This window comes from Carlito syrichta, unplaced genomic scaffold (genome assembly GCF_000164805.1).
Source record: "Carlito syrichta isolate Samal-C Ts95f unplaced genomic scaffold, Tarsius_syrichta-2.0.1 Scaffold309815, whole genome shotgun sequence".
NCBI classification, from domain to species: domain Eukaryota; kingdom Metazoa; phylum Chordata; class Mammalia; order Primates; family Tarsiidae; genus Carlito; species Carlito syrichta.
Genome location: NW_007253911.1, coordinates 212,259 through 237,891, shown reverse-complemented (window position 1 = coordinate 237,891; position 25,633 = coordinate 212,259). Strand labels below are relative to the sequence as shown.

At 44.6% G+C, this 25,633-nt stretch overlaps 1 protein-coding gene across 1 annotated transcript in view; it reads left to right on the top strand.

Moving 5' to 3' along the window:
• COL22A1 (collagen type XXII alpha 1 chain) overlaps nucleotides 1-25,633 on the top strand; it is a gene marked incomplete at its 3' end in the record, with an annotated part of 219,731 nt that overhangs the window by 55,830 nt on the left and 138,268 nt on the right. Inside the window, exons 6-11 of the mRNA XM_021717502.1 lie at nucleotides 169-292; nucleotides 6,047-6,322; nucleotides 14,434-14,514; nucleotides 15,634-15,756; nucleotides 21,022-21,066; nucleotides 24,136-24,198. Of these exons, the coding sequence (XP_021573177.1) occupies nucleotides 169-292; nucleotides 6,047-6,322; nucleotides 14,434-14,514; nucleotides 15,634-15,756; nucleotides 21,022-21,066; nucleotides 24,136-24,198 (712 nt within the window). The remainder of the gene's footprint in view (nucleotides 1-168; nucleotides 293-6,046; nucleotides 6,323-14,433; nucleotides 14,515-15,633; nucleotides 15,757-21,021; nucleotides 21,067-24,135; nucleotides 24,199-25,633) is intronic.

Below are 25,633 nucleotides of genomic sequence, written 5' to 3'. Positions count from 1 at the left end.
GCCCTGGTCTAAGGACAAAGTAGTAAAGTCAGGCCAAGAAACTGGATTGTAGAAATATTTAGGAATCACATGGGCAGGACATAGTGACGAGTGGGATGTAAGTGCTCTCTTTGTCACCTTCCTGCTCTCATCACTAAGCCTGGTGTGTCTGTCTCCTTTTTTCTCCAGGGATGTATTCCCCCAAGGTTTGCCTGATGAGTATGCTTTTGTCACCACCTTCCGGTTCAGAAAAGTGTCTCGGAAGGAAGACTGGTATATCTGGCAGGTCATCGACCAGTACGGAATCCCACAGGTATGGGCAGAACTTCCTTGTGTCGGTGGCTCCGGGCTTTCTGCTTCCCTTTCACAGGGGATGATATCACTCATCCTGTTTTCTCCAAGGGTCTTGATCCTGGGCCTAGACAGATTGAGAGTCTGGTGTATAGCGGCTCAGAGAACCTGCAAAGGAATGTCACAGGACCCAAGAGGTCCAGTATCTTATCCCAATTATATGAGGCCATCTGGAAAAAGGAGACCTAGTTCTTGCCCTCAGAGACTCCCAGCCTAGCCAGAAAGTGGAAGTCAGCTCTACTGTCCTATGATACCTGCTATATTAGTGGCATGAGTGACACAGCTTCATGATGTAGTAGAAGAAACTGCCTCAGGGTCTCATAGACTTAGGTTCAAATCTGTTATCTACTCTTTTCTTGATGTGGCCCCTGAAACCATTTACTTTATCTTATCTTTCTGAGTCTTGATTTTCACGGCAGTAAAATGGAAAACAGACAATACCTACCATAAATGGTTGGCAAAAGAACCAGATGAAATAATGTCCTAAAGCATCTAGAACATAATAGAATATAATAAAAGCTCATCAAAAGTAGTTCCTTTTTAACTATATTCTTCAGTTTTCCTAGGAATGAAGCCCTGGGTCCTTTCTTCACCCACCTCTGGTGTGTTTTGGTTTTCAGTTCCCAAGAAGGTAGAACAATCCTTCAATAGCACACAGTCCAGTGAGGACAAATCTCAGAATCAAAGTCATCAACACAATCTGCTGATTTGAAATGAAACAACACTACATTTTGTTCTCTGCCAAATCCAGATTCCTTTGTTTTTAGAGCCCATGTGCCAGCCAGGTCTTCTTCCTCTCATGGGAAAATGAACTGTATGAAGGCATTACTCACCTTCAGTAATGAGAGATACTATCTGCATTTTCACTTGGGGTTAAAATAAAATAAAATAAACACACGCTCAAGCAATTGGTCTCCAACCACACTCATGAACTGCCCTCTCAGAAGGCAAGTTTTTCCCAAGCAGTGAACTCGCCTTCTGGGTTAAGGCTAGATCCTGGCATGACATGCATTTGCTTATCAACACACATGTGCTCTTGATATGAGCTAGGGAATGTTCTGAGTGCTTTACTAATCTTAGCTAATTTAGTCTCACAACCCCGTGAGTAGTTTCTGCTATTAGTACCGCACAGGTGAGGAAACTGAGCCACAGAGAGGCTAAGGAATTTGTCTAAGTCTTCACAGGTAACAAGAGCGGGGGCTGAGATTTAGACTTTGGTAGTTGGGCTCCCACATCTTGTGCTTTTAACCATATGCTCAGCTGGCTCCTGTTCTAAGCCTTTCCTGGTCAATTATTCACTTATTGAGTGATTTTCCTGTGACATCCCTGGTCATACTGAAGCTACATAGGCATGTTCAAGCTTAATTGCTGAGAGACTTGAATTCGAATATGTGGGAGGTTGAATGGAGATGAGACTCTTCTCCAGAGGTCATTTTTCTGGAAAGCAGGCAGCTCATCATGTTCCCGTCCAGTATCATCTCTAGTGACACTGGTCTTGCTTCTCCGGTTTCTCAGGGTCTGGTGTGATGGGACTGGGTACCTGCCATGACATTCTTGTGGGGTGATCCCATACCACCCCCTCCGTCTGGGTTCTCTTCCTTCATGGCATTTGCAGAGCTGTGTGCTCCTTGTCTGCCGTGTGTATTTCCTCTCTGCCTTCTGTCAGAATCAGCTGTGGGCTGAAATACCACCGAGCCGTGCAGAGATTTGAGTCTGTCTTGAAAGTCTTGAGGTTCATGTTTGAAGAGAGGCATCTGGCAATTCACTTTCATGAAGCCAGGCTTGGTTGAGTGCCCTCCACTGGAAGCATGGATGAGGATCACCTCCATGCCTTGGGGAAATACTAGCTAGATGCAGGAGAAATGAATAAAGGCCTGCAAGAATATGCTCTGTGAGCAGAGCGGTTTTGGTTGCATATGCCCATGGCCTCTGTCAGTCACTGTAGACCTGCAGATACAGATGCTCATATATAGATGTAGATGCTCATGATTTCATTAGCAATTTATAACCACCCTTGAAAGCTGGCCTTTCCCTGATTTGTCATTTGGGAAAACTGTGGGGCATTTACTCCTTCCAGGTATGATGGGACAGGATGGAGGCCGAGGTGGCTGGAGCACAGTATGATGTGTTTGCTTTTTGGGAGCTAGTTAGAAATGCAGTTCCATTACCTACACAATGACCATTTATATACCTAACCCTGAACTGTATACCACATCTTTAAAAAAAATAGATTAAGGGCCAAAAAAAAAAAAAAAGAAAAGAAAAGAAAAAAGAAATGAGGTTCCAGAAGTAAAAGGGGACTGAATTTCACAAATCCTTATAGGCCAGTATAGGGAACTTTTGTTTGAAAGTAGACACCGGCAAGGTATACAGCCCTAGAAACAGGGGGACTAATTAGGAAACTATGGAAGTCCAGGTAAGATGATGCTGACTCAGACCAGGTAGTAGTAGTGACACTTGAAGAAATAGTTAGATGGATTCTGGATATATTTTGAAAATTGAACCAGCAGGATTTGCTGATATATCTGACATATAACAAGTCTTCCCCACACCCACCCAGCTAGCATTGATAGACACAAGGTTTTGGCCTGCTTAGTGCCTTCCCCTGCTCTATATCATGCTAAGGATAGAACATCGGAGGGAAAGCCATGTCCCCAGCAAGAGCTGAAGGTGATGAAATGGTCTGAGCAACAATCGGGTGCTTTTCTCTTGCCAATAATTGCAAGAGGCAGAGACTGGGAGAAAAGGGAGTGTTTAATTTCTATAACCAGATTATAGGGAGACTGGTTAGCATCATGGCCAAAAAACCCACTCAAAGCAACACAGATTCATTTCAGCATTTATACTCAAAATTCATAGCCCTTTACCCACCTTGAGTTTGAAGGCTACATGCAGTTTTAGCATGACTCAGGATTTACATAAACAATTTTTGATATGTGACCACTGACGTGACACAAAGTCTCCTGGTCCTGCTGACATTTTAGACAACATTTTGGAATTTAGAATATTTTTTTACAGTTTTCCAGAGAAAGAGGCAGACAATTTTAACATTTGGAAGGAAGAGAAAATGACAACATTTAAAATGAAAGCTTTAAATTGTTTTAAAACAGAGTCATAACAGTCTCCTATTCCCAGAGCCTTGGCCTATACCAGTCCGATGTTCTCGAATTCACAGATGGAAGGGAGGTAGGCAATGCTCCCACCAAGTTTTTCAGACACACTTTTGGACTGCTCTCCTAATTATTAGGTGATCTGGCTTGCTGGCTATTTCTTTTTCAGCACCAGCAATGGCTTACTATTAATAGATAAGATTGGCCTTCCAGATTAATCAGGCAAAGCTGTGCTGGGAGAGGAAAACAGGGGTTAAGGGCAGTGGGGAGTGGGGAAGAAAGATTGTGCACTTTTAAATTCAAGTGGCTTCTGCATTCAGCCTGACTCAATTACAAAGAACTGTTTCTTAGCACAGTATTTTAGACTTTTCTAAATGACTGTTCTAATATAACCCAAATGTCCTCTTTTCGGCCTAAAACAGTGGTTCGGGACACAGCACTCAAACACTTGGAACTATTCTCAAGAAACAGGAGATAGTGTTTAATAATGAAAGTATTAGAGTATGTGTATTAGACGTATTAGATTATGATTATGAGACAGTGGTTCATAGTTTTCTGTTTTTTTACCCTGCCCAAAACATAAAAGCAGGCACTGCAATTACAAAATAAATTCTAGTTCATTTTTTGTTGTATTGAAGCCATGTGGAACCCAGACGGAGAAGACCTGGGCTGTGTAATAAATACTGTGACTGATCCCCTGCACTACGTACGTGGGCACCTTCCTTTAACCTCAGGGATCCTCAAACATTTGTTCATTTATTCATTCATTCAATATGCTTTTATTGCATGCTATTATGTGTCATATGTTGTTCTAGCCATAGGGGTTACGGAGATGAACAAGAGAAACAAAGCACTTTTCTAAAAGCATGAAGTAGGGCAGACAATAAGCAGGTGAATGAAAGAAATGAACAAGTTAATTTCATACACTGATGCTGTGCTATGATAAAAGTAAATAAATCAATATGCCTGAGGATGTGAGAACAAATGACCAGATTAGAAACCAATCATATGTGTTTATCAGAGAAGGTTTCACTGCCATTATGTCTTTGAACTTACTTGCTTAATTTACTATAACTAATATTTAGAACAGTGCCTGGCATATAATAAACAATACATTTTTGGCATGTATATTAATTCATTTAATCCTCATAACAAGTCTATGATATAGGTGCTACTATTGGTCCCATTTTACAAATAAGGAAAGAGTACAGGGAGGTTAAACAAGTCACACAGCTTAAACATTATTTATTGGTTTGAGTATAGACAGACAACAGATCGCCCACTGGGCCTACATTTTTAAAGAGTGCTTTAATGAAGTGACTAAGGTTAAGGGAGCTGATGTGGTTAGGATGATGAGTTAAGGAAACCAATAAGGAAGGTGGAGGCATCTTGGGATTAGCAGCAGCAGGAAGCTACAACCTGGGCCTGGATGGGCTAGGGGCAATGGTGGTGCTTATGGGAAATGGGGAGCTTTGGAGTCATGGGATGGGGAGAGCTCCCAAGGAACCTGACACATAAAAGAACAAAGCCACTCTGGAGCCACAGGGAAAGTGAGAGGGGTGGGAGGAAGAAATAACTCGTCTCTCTTCCTGCTCTTTGATCTCCACTCTAATGGGCTCCTCATGGGTCAAATTCAACCAGAAGCCAAAAGTCCCAGGAGCTGAGGTAAAGAAGTTCTTAAAGTTCAGCTTCTCTGAGCAGGAAGCTGTAGGGAGGGGCAGAACATGAATATCAGGTCACACAAAGACTAGCCCCACAGAGATGGAACAAGAACATATCCATTTATCCATTCATTGATTCATTCATTTAGTGAATACTCATTTTCCACATGTCACAGTATGCCCCCTACCTTTGGACACAAATAGATTGTTTATGTTGCCCACTGTGGCATTCCTGACAACCAGCATGTTGCTGGCCCGTCACACATATGTCAGCGAATATTCTAGAGGGGATGAAGAAATGAGTACATGGATGAGAACATATTTATTAGTTCATTTTTTTGAAAAGTAAGCAAATGTAAAAATTTCTCCAGAGTTTGCTCTGTACCACAGGCATTTTGTAAAGGGCTGAAGGTACCGGTGACCCAGTCAGAGGAAGCTCTCACTATCAAGTGACTTTATTCTGCCGGAGCGCCAACTTTATCCTCAAGATGAGAAACAGTGCAGGTTAACAAATGGGGGTCTCAGACTGGTACCTGGCATCTGACCAGAAGATGTATGTGGTTTAGCCAGTTCAGGGTTTTAAAAGACACTGGTCTCATAACTCAAGCCCCTCAGTACCAGTTGTCTTGCCATCTCACAAAAACTCTCTTACCCTCATAATCACTCTAGGCAATTGAGTTTGTGACTCCTAAGTTAATGTATGAGTTCAATTATTCCATTTAATACAGGGTTTAAGACATTATTAACACCATTGTAGTGAGGAAATCAAGGCTGAGAGATGTGAAGTGACTGGTTCAAGATCAGACAGCAGATGACCAGTGGGTAAGAGTCACAGCCGGGATCTGACTCACGCTTGTCAGGTCTGACTCCAAACTCTCAACCCCATTCTCTTTTCTTCCCTTGGTCCTCTGAATCTCAAGGAGTCTCTGATCCTCTCTTCCCCAGGTCTCTATCAGACTGGATGGTGAGAACAAGGCGGTCGAGTACAATGCGGTGGGTGCCATGAAGGATGCTGTCAGGGTGGTCTTCCGAGGCTCCCGGGTTGACGACCTCTTTGACCGAGACTGGCACAAGATTGCCCTGAGCATCCAGGCTCAGAATGTCTCCCTGTACATCGACTGTGCACTGGTGCAGACACTACCCATCGAGGAGAGGGAGAACATCGACATCCAGGGCAAGACTGTGATTGGCAAGCGCCTCTATGACAGTGTGCCCATTGACGTGAGTACCAATAAGAACTTCTGCAGCCAAGGTTCTGGGGCCACTAGGGAGGGATCTTGGGAGCCAGGTGCTCCTGATATCCCCGTTACCTGCATGTACCATGTATCAAGTTATCACCTTGGACGGTCTTAGAAGACAAGACCTTGACTGAAAAAACCTGCCATACTGAAACTCAAGTTCACCATCACTCATTTATTCACTCAGTCAGTTATTCAGTCATTCCATCAATTACTCATTGCATATGTATTGAGTACCTACCATGTGCCATCTGTGCTCAGCACTGGGGACACCAGTACCCACAAAGGAAAGCAAGACTGACTTAGCCCTGGATGCACAAATAATTCTAGGGAAAGACAGTTCCCAGATCTGCAAAGGTCATTCACACACACACACGCACACATCTGTCTGTGTGTGTATATGTATACAAATATATGAAAGTAGATGGAAAGATTAATAGTTTTCTGTAAATTTAAATACAGACTTTTTTATTTCTTCCCTGATTGTAGAAATTTTGAAAACTATAGGAAAGTATATGGAAAATAAATGACAGTCATCCTCATTGCACCAGCCAGGGATAATAACTGCTATTAACTTAACATCTGTCTTTCCATCCTGATTCCATCCTTGTTTTTTCCTTCTTTTATTTTTTATCTTCTCTCCTTATTTTTTCTTCCCCTTTTCCTTTAAGTTTTCTTTCTTTCTTTCCTCTAGAAATACATACTCATATCTAGCCACAGAGACACATACACCATAAATGTGTGCATACACTATACATACACATTGTATAGTGATCCACAAGTGCTGGCTTCAAGCTGAAGTCAACCTAAGCTACTATGCCCAAGAGCATTCTCCACTTCCTGAGAAATAATAGATAACATGATTTGGAGATAGCTTTTCCCAAAATCACTTTTATATTCATATATGTGTAACTATAATCAAATATAGTGTCATTAGGTATAGGATGAATTTTTTTGAAATGGATGTAAATAATATGTTGTATGTATATCTACATCTTGCTTTTTGTTTCATTTATTCAAAAGTATGTATCTAAAGCTGGTCACTGTGGTACATGCCTGTAGTCCCAGCTACTTCGGAGGTTGGAGCAAGAAGATTGCTTGAGGCCAGGAGTTCAGTACCATCCTGGGCAATATAGTAAGGTTCTGTCTCAAAAACAAAGTGTTAAGGAAAAAAATATGTGTTTATGCTTTTAGTCTTTCTTTTAGCTGTTCCTAATATGCTTTTAGTCTTTCTTTTTAGCTATTCCTAATACTTTATTTTATAATATGTTTTATTTATTCATTCACCTGTAAGTGATATTTAGATTGTTTCTAATGTATCACTGTCACAATTAGCAAGCCTAGGGCCTTGAAAAAGGTGCCACATCTCCATGTACCTTCCTCATGAGAAAAATGTGAGTTATACTTGACTTTTAGGCTTGAAATATGATGACTGAAGAACATTTCTCTGAGGTATGTACCCTCAGGCTTAATGAAAGAGCTGTAGGGTATACAATTTTTTACTTTCTCACATATTTTAAATTTATCTACAAAGTGGCATTTTATATCTACCAGCAATGTATGAATATCTTATTTTCTTAAATATATGTACAGATATGTTTTATTGTTGTTTTGCCAATCTGATGGGCAAACAAGGGAATTAGTGTGGCTTCTTCTGCAAATGCCTGATTACCATTGAGGTTGGAAGTCTTTCTGTGTGTCAACTTGGTTCCCCCTTGGTTTAATTCTGGGTCTTATCTTTTGCCTGCTTCACTACTATGCTATTGTTCTTTGCTTAATGATTTCTAGAAAATTTTTATATATGCTGCATATTAATTCCTCCTTTGTGATATATGTTGCTAATAGTGTTTTCTGGTCTACCAACCATAAACCATAAAGAAAAAAAAAACGGATAAGTTTGAATATATAAAATTTTAAGAAATGGCGCTATGGCAAATGACATCATAAACAAGGTTATGGACTTTCAAAACTGGCTTGCTTAACTAAACAATAATCGTAAACATTCCACGTGTATACTAATGTTTAAAATCTAAGCTAAGAGGGTTGGTCAGAGCTGAGAGTGTGTTGGTCAGAGTTGGAAACTTGGAATTGGAGAGACAGGAGGACATACACATGCTCAAACTACAGCTCATGTGCCAACTCCATGCCCAGTCACTGTGATGACATAATTAATGTCACACACTGTTTGCATTTCTCAGCTTCTGTTTATCTGTTTGTTTAATCTCTGAAATGAAAATCATGTACTGTTTGTTTTGACATGCAGTTGCTAAGGGGAGGAAATAAGAGAATAGATATGGAAATTAAATAAAAAATAAAAATTACAGTAAAGCTATAATGAGTATTATTCTACTCATTCTAGCTAATTGTGCATAGACTCTGTGCTGAGCATTGAACTAGAGTGCTCCCTTATCCCATTTCTGATCACATCTTTATAACCTTAGAAAATAGATACAGTTACCACTCTCACTTCACAGATGGAGAGAGAATCTCCTAGAGAAGGTGAGTGACTCATTGAAGATCACAGAGCCAACAAATCTCAATTAGGATTTCTGCTCAAACAGCCCGCTTTCAATATCCATCTGCAGATCACTCCTTGACTATGACAACAGGCATCAAGGGGCTGGAGAAAATGGAGCTATGGAGTGTTCATGATGCAAATAAAGATCGTTATGATCGCCCTCACAGTGTGTATCGTGGTCACAAACTTTCTTAATCCTAAATACAGGCCAGGGAGGTGGGTATTACTCCCATTTTATAGGTGAAGAGATTCCAACTTAGTCACATTAAGTGGCTTACTTAAATCCTGCCCCACCCCAGACATTCAGGCTGGTTGGCCCGTGGACATATCTCTTTCCACACACAATACCCTAGTGTAGCAGAAGTGCTCAGTCCCCCCTCCCAAGTCCTCACCAAGTGCTACTAATTGCCAGCACCTACCTGCCTGCCTGAGAGCTTTCTCTGGCTGCCAGAGACAGTGCTATCCATTACCAAGCAGGCATCAACACCTCTAGGAGCAGCCTGCAGGCAAGGACTGGTGGTAACTGGAGTATCAGTATCCCAGCTCCCTCACCTCTCAGCATTTTAACTCTTGAGTCACATGTTCTTGACCAGCCCTTATATAGCCTTATATGAAGGTATAAGGCTATTTGATACCTATAACACTTATAAAGTTTTGAGACTGTCTTCATTTTGTAAATTCAGAAACTTTGGCCCAGTGAGGCTAAATTCATTCACTTAATAAACATATATTTTATTGTATACTTTACAGAAGAATAATGATATATAGTGTAATGAACACACAGATCTTAAGTGTGCACTTTGAGGTATTCTGTCAAGTGCATAACCCCATGTAACCACAAAATATTTTAAGTGGCCCCAAATCTTCCAACTAGTCAGGGATGGAGAAGGGATAGTAAATGGAAAACCTTAACCCACCCCCCAAAACCTGCAGCCCCTGCATAGCAACCAGGCCCTTCAAGGCAGCCCATATCAGCAGTTACTGTGTCTAGGGGTTAATGTGCCATGAGGGTTGTGAGGATTCAGTGGAATTATCCTCATGAAGTAAGTACTCAGAAGTGTGTTGGGCACATGGATGGCTCCCAGCTGTCTACCCTGGGAGAACACAGGCTTCATCACAATGGCTGCTGGTGTCTTGTTCATCATTTCCATTATCTGACACACAGTAGACTATCAACAATGTTATTTTTAATGAATAGAAGGAGATCACTGACTTTAAGGAAGCTATAGTTTCCTGTGAGAGAAAGAGTCACGTTGTGATTATTTCAATCTAGTTAAATAAGCCCCACATAGGCCGGGCTCAGTGACTCAGTCTGTAATCCCACGCCTTGGGAGGCTGAGGTGAGTGGATTGCCTAAGCCCGTGGGTTTGAGACCCGCCTGGGCAACTTGGTGAGACCTTATCTCTACAATAAATCAAAAAATTAGCCGGGCGTGGTAGCGCGCTCCTGTAGTTCCAGCTACTTGGAAGGCTGACGCGGAAGGATCGCCAGAGCCCAGCGGGTCGAGGCTGCAGTGGCCGGGAGCGGCCACTGCATTTCAGTCTGAGCAACAGAGTAAGACTCTAACTCAAAAAAAAAAAAAGCCCCACGTAGAAATAAGCATCAGCTATCACAGGGTCCAGAGGAGACGAGCAGGGTAGGTGTATGAGAAAGGTAGGAGGGGTGGGCAGGATGTCATCCTGGAGGAAGTATTCCTGGGATAGGCCTTGAAGGATGAACAGGACTTGTCTGTGTAAAGAAGCTAGAAACCCTAAGGTAACACACAGCTTTGTGTGTGAAGCATTGTGGGGTGAGATTAAGCACAGGTGTGGGGTGAGGCAGCAAGGCCAGCAGGACCAGGTGCTTCTAGGCACAGGCCTTGGAAATCAACCTGTAGGTGAGGCAACACCAGGAGGGTTAAGTGGGGCACTGAGTGGTTTGTGCTTGAAGAATTTCTCTGGGGCTTCAGAGAGCAGGAGTAAGGACAAGGGGAGGAGAAGGAGGTAGCTGGGGACAGAGCTGGGAAGGGATGAGGGTGGCTGAGAGTGTAGGTGTGCAGGGCTTGTGTGCAGAGGCAGGGGGTGTATGCTGGCCCAGAATGTTGTGTGGTCCTGGTGATATGTAGCTGAGGGACGGGGGTGCAGAGAGCTGATGGGCATCTGGACCAATGAACGGGGTGCCAGTCCCTGAGCTGTGAGAGCACAGGGGAGAGGAGCACACTTACACCCATGGGGTATGGAGGGTGCATTCCTGGACGGGGCTCCCTGGGCTCTGAGGCTGAAGCTTGTCAGGAGACCTGAGACACTAAGTTCCCTTTCTCACCCTCTGCGGAGGCCCCTGGGTCTCCTAGTTTCATTTCCTGCCCTTTGCCCAGCTCTCTGCCTTTCTTCAGAGACTGGGAGATGGAGTTGGCCGGGCTGACAGGCCATAACCCTCTCAGGAACTTCAGGGATTCATTTCTCTCTATGCCCTGGCCCCACATCCTAAATCAGGACCCCTAACCTTACTGTGGGCAGTGCAAGCCCAGAGTGGACCCTCCTTCCATGGGGGTCGGTGTCTGGAATTGTATTGGGCTGGCTACTGCATTGGCTGCTCTTGTACCAGCTCACCCCAGAGCCGTGATTCATATTTAGGGAGATAATTAAACAGAGACAAGTACACTGGTGCCTTGACTGGGGGCACATATGCTGGCTGATTTTTTTCTTTTTTTCCTTCCATCTTAGTTTTTGTGAGGCAGGCTCAGGTCCTATATAGATGCTGATTGGTGACCACAAGCATAATAACAGCAAATGTCTAACTATCTCTTGACCAACTATGTTCCAAGTAGTTTAAGTGTGTTAATTTTTAAAATCCACATTACATCCTGTGAGGTCACTTGTCCCATTTAGTAAGAAAATTCAGGCACAGAGAGATTACATAACTTGCTCCAAGTGGAAAAATTAATAATCAGTTCACAGTCTGTAAGTTTAGTCTTTTACTTTGAGTCTGAAATGCTAGGTTTTTTTTCTGGCCTGACTCTTAAATTTTGTAATTATGTTGGGTCAGTAACTGGGCCCATTTCTCCAATAGTGAGGAGTCTGAGGACTCAGGTGGAGTTTTAGCTTTCCCTCCTTTTCCAACTGGCATTAACTGAATGTCTATTTGATACTAAACTCTGGAGAATCCTAGAGCCTCTGACATGTGTCCACAGGAGTATACCTATGGATTCTTCCATGCTGTGTTTGTATATTAAAACAAAGTATTAGTGAAATATACAGGAGAATCAATCCATTCTCTAACTCCTAGTACATCTTCCAGAGGCATCAGCTGGGGTACTTGTAACCACTGTGGGGAGAGACTGCAGCCTTCCTGAAGCTCCATCTGTGGCCAACATTGTGCTTTCATGGGTCCTGTTTTCCTCTGTTTCCACCACAGCCCTAGGAGTCCTTCTTACAGAAAAACAAGAGTCAAGGTGTCTTGACAAGCTGATATGAAAGAGGAGCAGAGCTGAGGCTAGACCTGGCCTGGTTGATCTGGCCTCCAGGCTGTCTGCACTCTCTAATTGGTTTCCACACTACAGTCAGCAAAGGGTCATTAAGCTGCCAACTGGTGGAACATGGAGGGAAGCCGGGAACCTGGCAGCTGAGTCCACCGATGCAATAGTTCGACCAGTATTGCCAAGCGTGGAAATATGAGCGTGAACTTCAGACAGGAGTTGGGGGGAGCAGGGGTGATATCAGGAGGTAGAATCCCAGTTCTGGAAGGAGGATGGAGAGGGAGAGGAAGGATTAGAGTCTCTGGTGGAATGGTGGGATTTCAGGCAGTTGAAGAGGTTCCCCTGCTTCCTAAGTCCTCTCACTTTCCCCCACCCCGAGGTTCAGGCCCCAGGCCAGCTGTGCTCTGTCCTTGGCCCGACTTCCCTGTCTCTCTCTTCACCACCCCTGTCTCCCTGCAACCTTGCCAGATGGGCCCAGCTGCTCTGAATGTATGTTTGCTAATGAAGAAAGCAGGATTATCTCTCAAAAACAGGTTTTGTTCAAAATCACAATTTTGCATTCTGCCATTTTTCTGTTTCTGGGCAGTGTCACTACAGGAAATACAATAGACAGATAAATGGAATTGTTATTGTTTCTGCTGAACAAATTCAGTGAGGTGAGGGATTGTGCTTCAAGGCACACTTTGTGAAGTCGGGAGGATGAGGTCGACCAGCTACTGTGTGTTGAGGGATTCCAGAATCCAACTCTAGCTGGAGTAGGGCACAGGTCAGGAGCAAGCCTCGAGTGCTTTGCATCAGTGCTCAATGAAATAAGTGTCCCTTCATCCACTGATTCAGCTCATGTTCCAATTGATAAACTTCCATCCATCATTCACTCATCCACCCAGCCATTCATTGTATGCTTATGGCACATCTGCATGTTGGGAACTGCTCTAGTGAAGGACAGGAGACAGGAGACTCTTAGAGTCACAGAGTTTATGCTTTAGTAGGGAAGACATCTTAAAAAGCGAGCTAAGAAACATCAGCCAACAGATCCATCGGAGGAAGTGCCATTAGGATGATGTTCAGGATGTGGAATTAGAGTGACAGCGCCTGGGCTTGGACAGGTAGCTGAGGAGGTGAAAGACAGAGGAGCTAGCCATGGGGAAGCAGAGCGAGGAAACTTCATCCTAGGCAATGGGACTTGTCAGAGCAAAGCACACAGGAAGCAATTTTAGTGTTGGAGGGTATGGGTCAGGATGAAGCATGAAACCAGTATGGCAGCAGGTGTGGCACACTAGGGGTGAGCTCAAGCCACATCCTGCAGGATCTGGGGAGAGCTTGAGTTTGACCATTGCTCCTCTACAATGCCAAGAGCCTTAGCCTCATGCTTCAGAAGGCAGCAGTGCCTGGGATTCAGTCTCTGCTCTCAGGAATCCTGGGCCCAGAAGGAAGATGGACACACAGACATCTAATGACCCTACAGACTGCTATGGCTGATGTTGACTGAGTGCACAAGGTGCAGATGTGGCACAGAAGAGGGCCTGATGAACAACTCTCCTTGACAGTAGAGGGAGATGTATCAGTTATCTGTGTCTGCATAACGAGTGATCCCATCCAGAAGCAGATTAAAATGATACACATGTGTTGTCTCGCAGATTCTGTGGTTCAGGAATCAGGGAGTGGATTAGCTGGGTGGTTCACTCAGAGTCTCTCATGAGGCTGCCCTCAAGCTGTTGGCCAAACTGCAGTCATCTCAAAGCTCAAATAGGGCTGAAAGAGCCACCGCCAAGCTCACTTGGGGACTGTTGGCAGCTTTCTATGGGCTATTGAACTGAGGGCCTCAGTATCTTGCTAGTTGGTTATTGGAACCATCCTAATTCCTCTCCACATGAGCCTAACCACAGGGTAACTCACAATGGCTGTTGGTGTCCCCCAGAGCAAGTGGTATTGTGAGTAGATGATGCTTAGGACCTCTCTGAATTTCAGTGTGGTGCTCAGGGTAGGACTGGCCCAGGAGTGGGCTCAGAAGGACCCCACGGAAGAGATGAGATGACATCCGGGCAGGGCCTGTCTGAAACCTGAAGATTTATGGGTTCCAAAGTCCCTAAATTTTGTCTTCTCTTTTGGTCTTCCTTTCCAGTTCGACCTACAGCGAATTGTGATCTACTGTGACTCAAGGCATGCAGAACTGGAGACTTGTTGTGACATCCCCTCTGGTCCGGTGAGCAGATTCTTGCTTGGAGAGGAAGGGAGAAAATGGGTGTCTGGGCTCCAGAGGAAGGGGTTGTCCAAGGCATGGAGGTGGGTAGTCAAGGGTCAGGGGGACATGACCTGAGAGGGAGCCCAGTGATCAGTGCTTGAGCTCCAATGCCTGATCAAACAGGGTGTGGTTGGAGGAGCCAAGTTATGCAGAGTCTTAGTCAGTGTGACCTGTTGTTGCTGGCTAAGTGATGAGGCCCAACGTGGGGAGCCTGGGAGGCAGAGGTTGAGAAAATATACCTGAAGATAGACTGACCTGACCATCCATGCCACCAGAACTTAGAGAAGAGGAAGGCCACAGTGCCCTGGGCTGGTCAGTAAAACAGGGAGGTCTGAACGTGGATGACCAGTGTTTGCCCTTTTGACCCTTCAGTGCAGGGTCCTACATCTTACTTCACCACTGGTCCATTTTCAGGATTCTCCTCTACAATCCTCTTTGCCAATTCCTAGTTCCCAGGCTTGTTTGAGAGGCAGTAATCACAACTGAGCTTGCTTCCCAGGCGGAAGGATGAAATCCACATACGGTGCTTGGCTAGCCCCACATGCTGGTCTCAGAACTCTTAGGGTATCCAGGTAGACAGAGTGCTGGGATGTAGAGTCAGGTGGACCTAGTTGTGGAGACAGAGGGTGAGGGAAGAAAGAAAGAGATGAAGAAGGAAAGAGTAAGGGTGAGGAGAGAAGGAATGCTTGAGGGCCTACTAGGTGAGAGACACTGAGGTAGAATTTTTCCTGTGTTGTCTCATTAAATCTGCCTTATCACGTTATGATGATATCACCATCGTCCCTGTTTACAGAGGTAAACACTGAGGCTCCAGGGTTCACAGGTTCCACAGGTTGCTGAGCCAGCCAGTGAGACCAGGCTGGCCAGGGCCCTCTGCTCCAAGGCCTAGTGAAAGCCAGGAACTCTCTTCAGATGTGGTCTTCTCTCCCACCTCCCCATGCTCAGGCATCTTCAGGATTTTCTTGTTCCCCTTTGCCTGCCTGTTTCTGGGGAAGCTCCAGATAGCAGCCCCCACCCCCACTGCCAGGAGGTGTTTGCTGGATCAATGCCAAGTGCTGACCTACTGGGCTTTCCTTCCAGTGCCAGGTGACCGTGGTGACAGAGCCTCCGCCTCCACCCCCACCCCAGCAGCTGCCCACCCCAGGCAGTGAACAGATTGGGTTTTTGAAGACCATCAACTGCTCCTGCCCAGCTGGAGAGAAGGTACCATCCACAAGGCACCCTCAGTCCCTAGCTCCCAGCCCCCAGCCCCAGAAGAAGCAAGGTAGGGCTGGTCCACAGGACCCTGACAGTACAGGTGGGAGTTTCCCATCATGCACCTGGCCTGCCAGCACAAGAGGACCCCAGGCTCTCAAGGACTTTCTTATTCAGAGCATGTTCTTGCGTCTCTTGTTTCTTGACTTTTTTGTGTGCACAAAGGAAGGAGAGGTCCTCAGACCCAGCTCTAATGAATGGTGATTTTTTTGAAGTAAATAATGTATTCCTGTGGTTTTTCTGGCTTTTGTGTGTGTCATCTTCATTCAAGAGCAGCTAAATAAAACTAGATGTGGTGTAAGAATAAGACTCAGAATAAGACAGTGAATGAGGATTTAGATGTGTTTTGCGGTAACATGTCTTCATTCCTTTCTTCTCAATATTTTCTTTAATTAGCCACATTCTATAATCTGGAATGCATATAAATTTTATAACATGTACATATGTACTATAATTTTATGTATTTGTTTCTAGTTTTTAAAAATGTTACAGTTCAATCACCACCACCACCATCCATGAGACTAGATTAGATGTCTTACTGTGTGCCTGAGGTGCTGATTTAGTTTCTTTTTCTAGACAGTGGCTCTTGATAAAGAGAGGGGGAAAAAGGTTCTTCAATATTTGAGCAGAAGGAACATAAAAATTTGCACAAGGATAACACAAAGTAGAACTGTGCCAGAAAGGTCAATAAGAGGTTCTGCTGGGTCCACAGCCCCAGGGCCCTTCATCTTCCTTTAGGTGCCAGCATATGGGAAGGAGACAAGGGATGCACAGACTTAAGAGATGAATTGATGGCTGGAATTAACTGGAGTGGGCACATTTTAGGCATTTCAGTACCAGTTTTCTTTCCATAAGCCTGTCCTGGCACACAGACTGGCTTCTTTTCCTTCTCTCCTCCCTTCTGTTCTCCTTTACACCCTGGCCTCTTTCTTTTTATTCTACCAAGAAAACCAGACCTTGGGAGACAGGGAGCTCTCAGTCAAGTTGAGTGTCCAGTCCCAGCCGCCTGACCTGCTAGAGACCCAAGCCAGAGACCCACTCGGCCTGCTGTGCACCGAGGCTGGTTCTGGGTAGGGGGTCATGTTAAGACATGCCCTGGTCTTGTGCCCAGGTTAGGGAGTGGAGGGGGCAAAAGCAGGAGACAGCACCTGACAATGGCTCCTGCTCTCTCCATCCCTCAGCAGGCTAACTTCCACAGCCTGTGGAATCCAGTGGCTTAAGTCTACCTGTGGATCCAGTGATTCTCACATATCAGTGAAATAGAAGCAACTGTCTAAACTCTAATCCATTGGAATCCTTGTTTTCAGTTAAGAACCCAAATGGGGCCACGTACAGTGGCTCACATCTATAATTCCAGAACGTTAAGAGGCCAAGGTGGGAGAATTGCCACTGCACTTGAGCCTGGGCGACAGACACTGTCTAAAAAGAAACAAATAAACAAACAAAAAACCAAAAAACCAAATTCCAAATGAGAAGGGTGTAAGGTCACAGCATTGTGACATTTTGATCATTAGCCACGGTACACATGGACAGTCTGCCAGAGAGCACACCCACACCCAGCTCTGCCCTGTGGTCCAACAAGTTGCCCACTGCCCTTCCCATCCATCTGTTACTCTCCAGCTCACAAATGCCCCGAGGTCCCCCCCACAACCTCCTTGGAGTGACTTAAAGACATCCCACCACCCACTACTTCACCCTGTGTGACCCAGCTGGGTCCCAGTTGCCTTTCTAGCCTCACCTAACTCCAATTTCCCCTCCCAACTTCTAGGCCAGGCAAGAACTTCTTCTGGTTCCCTGGAGAACTCAGGATCTTTCCTGCCCTCCTGTATTTGCATAAGCAACACCTACCTGGACCATCTCTCCCCACCCCCACCTCTTTCACCTACCTGCTGCCTGTTCTTCTTCAAGATATCCCATGGAATTTTCTTCTGAATATGTTATCTTACAATTCCTCTTTCTTCCTTCCTCCTGCCTTTCTTTCCTTCTTTCTTTTCTTCTATTATTCACCATCCAACTACTCAATAACTATTATCCAGCACCTGCTATTTCCAAGACACTGAGTTTTTCTCTCCTGGTGCTTTCGTCTACCAAAACAGTTCTCCCACTGGATTGAAAATGCCCCCTTGTCTTTACTTCTAGAAAATCCTAAGTTCCAGATGGCAGAGATCGAATCTTGGCATGTCTGTATTTTCAGCTACTAATGTATAGCCTGGTACAAAGAAGGCTACTAAATAATAGCTGGGTGATGGATAGTCAGTCAGGGTATGAAGAGATGGATGGATAGGAGGTGGAGGGACAGATGGGAAGGAGAGATAAAGGAACACATCCTCTCTTCCTCCAAGGCAGAACAAGGTCTGGCTGTTCAAGGGTTTCAGTAAACTTACACATTCTCAGTCTCACACCCTGGGTGGCATTTCTCAATAATTCATTCCTTCATTCACTCCATCATACCTTTTTTCTGACCACAGACATGAAGCACCTGCTGGGTGCTTATGCTGTGCTGTACACCAAAGTTGTTAGACAAGTAGAATATGGCCCTCAAAAATCCTATAGTCTGCTATCTGGTTAGGAAACCAAGAGCCCTGAGGCCTGTCTTAGCCCCAGGGAGCTCAGATCAGGCCTGCTGGATAACTTCCCAAGCCCATGGGTAAGTGGCTTGCTTCTCCCCTCACCCCTAAGAAGGCCACTTAGCGTGAAGAGCTTCACAACAACCTGATTAAGAAGGTGTTGCTTCTTTCTCCTCCATCTTCATTTCTGTAAAAAATGCAACATGAAAAGCTTAGGAAGTCTGAGAGTTTCTCCTAGGAGGCAGAACTTTGACCACAGGCAGACTTTATTTGCGAGGGTTTAAAGCCTCCATTGAGTTTGCAAAACATTTAGATCATTCAGTTAGGTAGGCGTGTTGCCTCTGGAGTCCGTGCTTACATCTCTATACCCAGACATCATGTTGCATGTGAACATACATGGTGTTCTTAAGGGCACTATGTGAGGATAATCACACACAAAAATATATATCTTTATATGCAAGTGCCAATGTCATCTGTGAATGAATGTTTAAAAAAAAATCTGTCCCTGAAGTAGCCAAGAATGCAACTCTGAACAGAGTGTAGATTGTTGTGAGTGCTGGGCACAGGCAGTGATGTGCACATGAACATAGTGTCCTTTTTCTTTAATACGGTGCTATTCACACATATCAAATTATATGAATCACATTGCATTTGTTTTCAGTATGACAATCTTTACTTGTATCCACAACTTACAGATCACATTTTTAAAAATCCACCAAGATTTTTCCACATTTTAAAATCTGAGCAAAGTCTGTATTTAGAAGTAGCTTACAGGCTTGTCTTGTTTTGCATTTTCGTGAGCAATAATTACTTCAACTAATAGCAGGCAACATAACTCTTTGTTTTTAATTGAAGTGATGGTATATTTAGATAAAAATAACCTAAGGATATCATTTTGGGTGTTTGTGTATTTATTTATATTAGATATTGGCAAATTGTAATTGCATATATTTGTGGGATAAAAAGTGTGCTATAATACATGATATAATGTGGCATGATTGAATCAAGCTAATTGACATATCCGTCACCTCAAATACTTAAAATTCTTCCTTCTGTCTGAGACATGTATTCTTTTGACCAACATGCCCTCTGTAGCCCCTGGTAGTTATCACTCTGCTTCTAAATGTGCAGCTATTTTAGTTCCTTATATTAACCGCAACATGCTTTATTTGTCTTTCTGTGCCTGTGTTTGCTTGCTTTTTTTTTTTTTTTTTAAGAGTTAAGAGTACATGTAAGGACTTACCACATAAGTAAATTGCACGCACTGAGGTTTGGACTTCTAGTGGGCCCTGTCTCCCTCTGATGGTGGACCTGCTACCCAGTGTGTTGTCGTGTGCACTCCCTTCCTTCCTCCCTTCCCTAGCAGTGTCCAGCATCTGCTGTACCCACACTCGTGCTTATGTGATCAATGATTGGGGCCTGCTTATGAGTGAGAACAGGTAGTATTCAATGCTTTGTTTCTGTGATAGTTCACTTAGTATGATGGTCTCCAGCTGCATCCATGTTGCTGCAAGGACGTGATTTTGTCCTCTTTATGGCTGCGTAATATTCCATTGTGTATATATACCACATTTCTTTACCCAGTCCATTTTTGATGGCCACCTGGCTTGGTTCCATGATTTTACTATTGTGAATAGTGCTGCAGTGAATATCTGTGTGCAGGTTATTTTGACCCACTGATGTCTGCCTCTGGAGACTGTGTAAAAGTTTTCCCACAGCAGAAGCTTTCAACACCAACATCCTTGTTCAATTCATTGATCAGCACTTGGCTTACTAAAGGGCTAGCTTTTGAGCTTGTGGAGTAGATGTCAAACAGTGAGGAAAGAAAAATAATTTTTTTTTTAGTTGGAGTCTCACTCTGTCACCCAGGCTGGAGTGCAGTGGCATGCTCACAGCCACCCCAGCATTGGCCGCCTGGGCTCAGGCAATCCTTTCATCTCAGCCTTCCAAGCAGCTGGAACTACCACACAGGCTAATTTTTTGATTTATTGTATGGGATGAGGTCTCTCCAGTTTGCCCTGGCTGTTCTCAAACCCATGGGTTCAGGCAATCCCCTCACCCTGGCCTCCCAAAGTGCTAAGTTTAGAGGATTGAAGAAGTTTTTTAGATTTTACTTTATTTTAAAGATGTGGGGTACAATTTAGGGTTAGGTATACAAAAGGTCATTGTACAGGTAAAGTTTGAACCTCCCTTTGGTCCCCATTTCACTTGGTTTGAGATCAGACACCCTTATTGATGTTGTGTTCCCCTCCTCCCTCCCCCGGCAGTATCCTGCTACTGCCAATCCCTCTTATAGTATGTATGTTCAATGTTCAGGATCTGCTTATGAGTAAGAAATTACACTGTTGGTGGGAGTGTAAACTAGTACAATCTCTGTCGAAAACAGTGTGGCGATTCCTTAAAAATCGACCTTCCATGTGACCCAGCAGTCCCCCTTCTGGGAATATACCTGGAGGAACACAAATCATTCTAAAAAAAGATACCTGCACGTACATTTTTATTGCAGCATTATTCACAATAGCAAAAACATGGAACCAACCATGCTGCCCATCAAGGGTGGACTGGATTTAAAAGATGTACATATACATGATAGAAGAAGGAGAAAATTAAAATGGAGTCTTACTTTTTTTTGTCTTTCTTTCTCTAGGGTGAAAAGGGATATGCTGGCCCCATGGGACTCCCAGGTCCAAAGGTTGGTACTGTCAGGAAAGAGGGACAGTTTAGAACCTCACTAATCCTTTGTTTTGCTCTCTGTGTAAAGCAAAAAATGGTATGTTCGATTGCTGTCCTGCCAGTATCTTGCCTCAGAGCTGGAAGCATAAGAGCAAGTGGTAGGAAGTCTGGAAACTTTGACTCTCTTAACTACTCAGAACCTCTATTTCTCATACTGAAAATAGGAGTGAGAATTGGTTGGATTACTGGAGGCCTGGCTCAGAACTCCTTTGCCCCAACAGGTTTAACTCTCCATGGTCAATTAACTTTGCAGCAATTGTTTCAAGCTGCTGTATGAATTTTCAGGGGTTGGGTCTTTAAGATTTCTTTAAGTTGCACAAAAATTATTTTATACAAAATTTCCAAACTCACTAATTGCACCAAGCCAGGTGCTCCCTTGTGGGGCCCTCCAACCATGGTCATGGAGCAAATTCCTTCCTCTCTATTATTCCCCAGGTTTATAATATTTATAAAGGCCAAGTGGAAGAGTTCAGCATTGTCATGCATTTGAAAGAGGGCTAAGTATGGGGGTGGAAACACTAGAGACAGATGGACCTCTTCCTCCCCTCCCTTCTCTCTCTTCTTCTTCCTTCCCTTCCCTCTCTCTTCCCCTCCCTTGTCTTCTTTTCCCCCTTCCCTTGTGTTCCCTTCCCCGTCCCTCCCCTCCCCTCCCCTCTCCTTCCCTCCCTGTGTCTGTCTCTCTTTCTGTGTCTTTGTCTCTCTCTGTATCTCTGTCTCTCTGTGAGTGTCTGTCTCTCTCTCCCTTTCCTCCTACCATCTCCCCTCTCCTCCTGCATTTTTAAGTTTGATTTCATTCATTCAGTGAATAGTGAACACTTGCTAAGGATCAAACACTGAGGTCAACACCAAGGTTCGAGTATGGTTTTAGATGGGGCCTCTCCCTCACATGCCTGAGTCTGCTGATGCAGACAGACCAGTGAGTAAATGGAATCAACTTTATTTTGCCCATTTATTTCCCATCTTCCATCCTCTTCCATTGGATTCCAATGACAATGACTGTTCACCTGCTGTATGTCAGGTTGGGCTGGGGGAGCAACACAGATTAAGGATTGCCATTGCTGTACTCACTGCTATAAGTATAGGGTCAGCATATAGTAGGTGGTTAATTCTTGTTGAGTGAATGATTCCAAATTCTACATCGACCCTGCATGAGAGGCACCATTAGTTCCATTTTGCAGATGAGAAGATCAAAGGCCAAGATGATAAAAATAACTTGCTTAAGAAATTACTTCTTCTTGCCCATCTCTTCTTTTCTGTTCCTCCTCTTTTCTCTTTCTCTTTTTGCTTTCCCTTTCCTCTCCCTCCTGACTTTGTGTGTTCCTCCTTGGCCTCCCTCTCTGGTTGCACATCCTCTCCCCTCTGCCCCAATTCTGCTATGATGAGGCACCATGGACACACACACACACACACACACACACACACACACACACATGCCTTCTTGGATCTCTTCCCCTGGTGAGTCCTCTTCCTGTTCTCATGGAAAAGAGCTCAGAGTGGTCCAGGTGCCAGGAGGTCACTGTAAGAAGACAGCAGAGGCTTCTGCATCACTGAGCATCTCTTGGCAATAACCTCAGATTCTCAGTTGTCAGACAAGAAGAAACAGTAAAGACAACTGGGGGCTTCCTGGGCCTCTAAGTAGAAAATGTTTGTCTGGAACAGTGGCTGTTTAGTAATGGCTGTGCCTCTACTGTGGTTGAACAGATCAGGGTAGTACAGGCAGCAGAGCCCTCAGGTCGACACTAGGAGAGAAGAGACAGGTGGGAGGAGAGGAACCCTGAAAAGGAAAACAGATATACAAGCCTGGCTTCCACATAGCTGATTTGCAACACTGGTTCAACAGTGTCCCCAGTCAAAGTGTCCCAACCCCTTGTTAAGACTCTAAGCCAACAGCTACGGTTCTCAATGGCTTCATTGCCTAGATAGAGCTTGGGCTTTGTATGCAAACATAGCCTGAAGTCAGCTGGGTGCCAAGGCTCGGTCTTGATGTGGGGATATAATAGCAAATGACAGAGAGCCCTTTCCCAGGACTCACAGGCCAGGGGGAGAGAGACATGAAAGAGAGGGGTAGAATACAATGTGGAGAGTTAGGATGGAGAGAGTTCAGAAGCCTGAGGGGACATAGGGGAAGGGCCCTACCTGACCTGGTGAGGGCTTTGGGACACCTTTCTGCCAATGGCCCTGACTAACTGGGTCCAGTAGAATAAATAGGAGCTGCTCAGGACAAGGAAGACAGTGAAGAGCATCACAGTCAAAGGGAACAGCATAAGGAAAGTAGTCAGGCGTTCTTAGAGTGTAAATAATGAGATAGGAATGAAAAGAGGTACAATTCCAGGTCAAGAGAAAGAAAAAAAAATGAAACCAAGGGCACCTGTTTTCTGCACCCACACCTGTCTTAAATTGGCTCATGAGGTGGCAGGAAAGCTGGGTTCCAGTTCAACATTTGGTCTATGGTGAATTTTTTTCTTCCTTGCAGACATTGTTTTCTCCTCTGCCTCCCTTCCTTCTCTTCTTGGGCAATTTTGAGTATCTGGAGTGCTCAAGGCAGCAACTTGTTATACAAATTGAATGCCCAGGTGACCCCGGTTGATACCTGGCAGTTTTCAAAGCACCCTCATGCTTTTAATCTTGTGTACCTGCAATTACATGCCCACTTACAGAGGAGAAGCCTAAGGCTCAAAGACAGTAATGATCTGCTCATGTAAGGTGGCAGAACTGGCATTTCAACCTGGGGCTTCTACCTCCCCTTCTGGAGCCCTGGCCATGAGATCTGTGGTCGGGTCATTCCCCAGGATGAGTGTGCAATGCTACTGTCTCAAGATGTCCCTCAGTTCCTGGGATTGTGATGTTGGAGGATGACTTAGATGCTTCCTCCTTTGCTGGGGCGGGACATGTGGCCTCATTGTACAGATGGCAAGGATGAAATCAGCTGCTTCTAGAGAACCAGAGCAAGGTTGGTCGGGATGGCCTGTGTGCAGGAGCTCTGTCAGAGAACCTAATCCAATCCTTGTCTCTTGTCTCAACCCCTCAGGGAGACACAGGAGCCACTGGGCCCATTGGCGCTCCTGGACCCAAGGGAGAGAAAGGTGACATGGTAAGTAGAGTGTTGGCAGTCTGCATGGGTTAGCCTCAGGGCTGGTGTGCAGGATCCAGGACTCCCAATCATGCAAATCAGCAAGTTTGGGCTGAATGCTTGGTCGGTGCCGGGTACTGTGCCCACTCATTGTTGGATAAAGCCTGAGCGCTTCTCTGTGAGCATGGAGGTTTTCTTGGACACATTCTGGGCATGGCCTTAGTGGCCTCTGTAGCCTTGTTTCTTTCCACTCCATCCCCAGAATTCTATGCTTTCAAATCATCACAGTTATGATCCCCCAGATTGGTCATTCCATTGTGCCTTTCCTCACTTTGGCCATTACACAGCCTCTTTCCTCTGCCAGGAATAATTTTTTTCTCCAACTACCCCTGTTTTCTTCCCACACTTTCCTCCCTGGTTCATGTGTTCTCATTATTCAAACTCAACTTGTGTCTGATCCTCTAGGGCGTCTCTCCAGCTCCCCAGCTTGGTGCTCCCACATCATCAGCCATGTCCTCTATCTCGGCGTCGGGGGGTGGGGGGGGGAGAGGGGAGCTCCCAGGTGTCCTGGTCTGTGATTTATCATCACGGCATTTCCAACACCCGGCCTAGCTGATTTGTATTCATAAATCTTTAGGCTGATGTGTGAACGCAATTGACAGTGGGTCAGGAAAGACCTGGGGAGATTAACCAGCCACAGTTCAGAGAGGTCCTCAGGAGACAAATGGCTAAGAAGCAAATTCTGGCTCTACCAAGAAATATACTTAACATTTCAGTTTCCTCATCTGTAAAATAGGAAAGATCAAACAACCTGTATTATAGCATTATAAAGATTCAAAAAACTAATACAGGTAAATGGTTTAGAACAGTACCAGAAGCATAGTGAATGCTGTTATTGCTGTCATGATTACCTGGCATGGTGAAAGCACTAACCCCCACCCTCCCACATGGAATCATTTGGTATCAATAGCATACATTTGGCGTCAGATGAACTATAGTAATTGTCCTTGACTCCGGGCTTTATTAACTGTGTGACCTTGGGCAGATCTCTTAACCTCTCTGAAAGCTTCATTTATCTAGTAGCAAAATGTTTACAAAATGTCTGGTCCATAGAAGATAGTGAATGACAGTTGTCTTTTTCATTGTGTGAGTGATTATAGTTAGTTGTTTTTAGGTTCTCAGTGCTCAGAGGGAAACCCCAGACAACAAGACAAGTCTCTTCCCTAGAAGAATTCACCTGGCATATGTGGTTCACCCCATGTTACCATCACCCTCATTATTGTAGTGCTACCATCTGCTTGTCTTTGCAGGGGCTTCATGTGGATTCTCTCATTTACTCCTTATAACAGTTTTTAACACAGTCTCCTCATATCACTAATGGGAATGACACTGATTTTTCAGGCTTGAATGACTTGCCTTCAATCACAGAGACTGGATGTGGCAGAATTTGTATCTG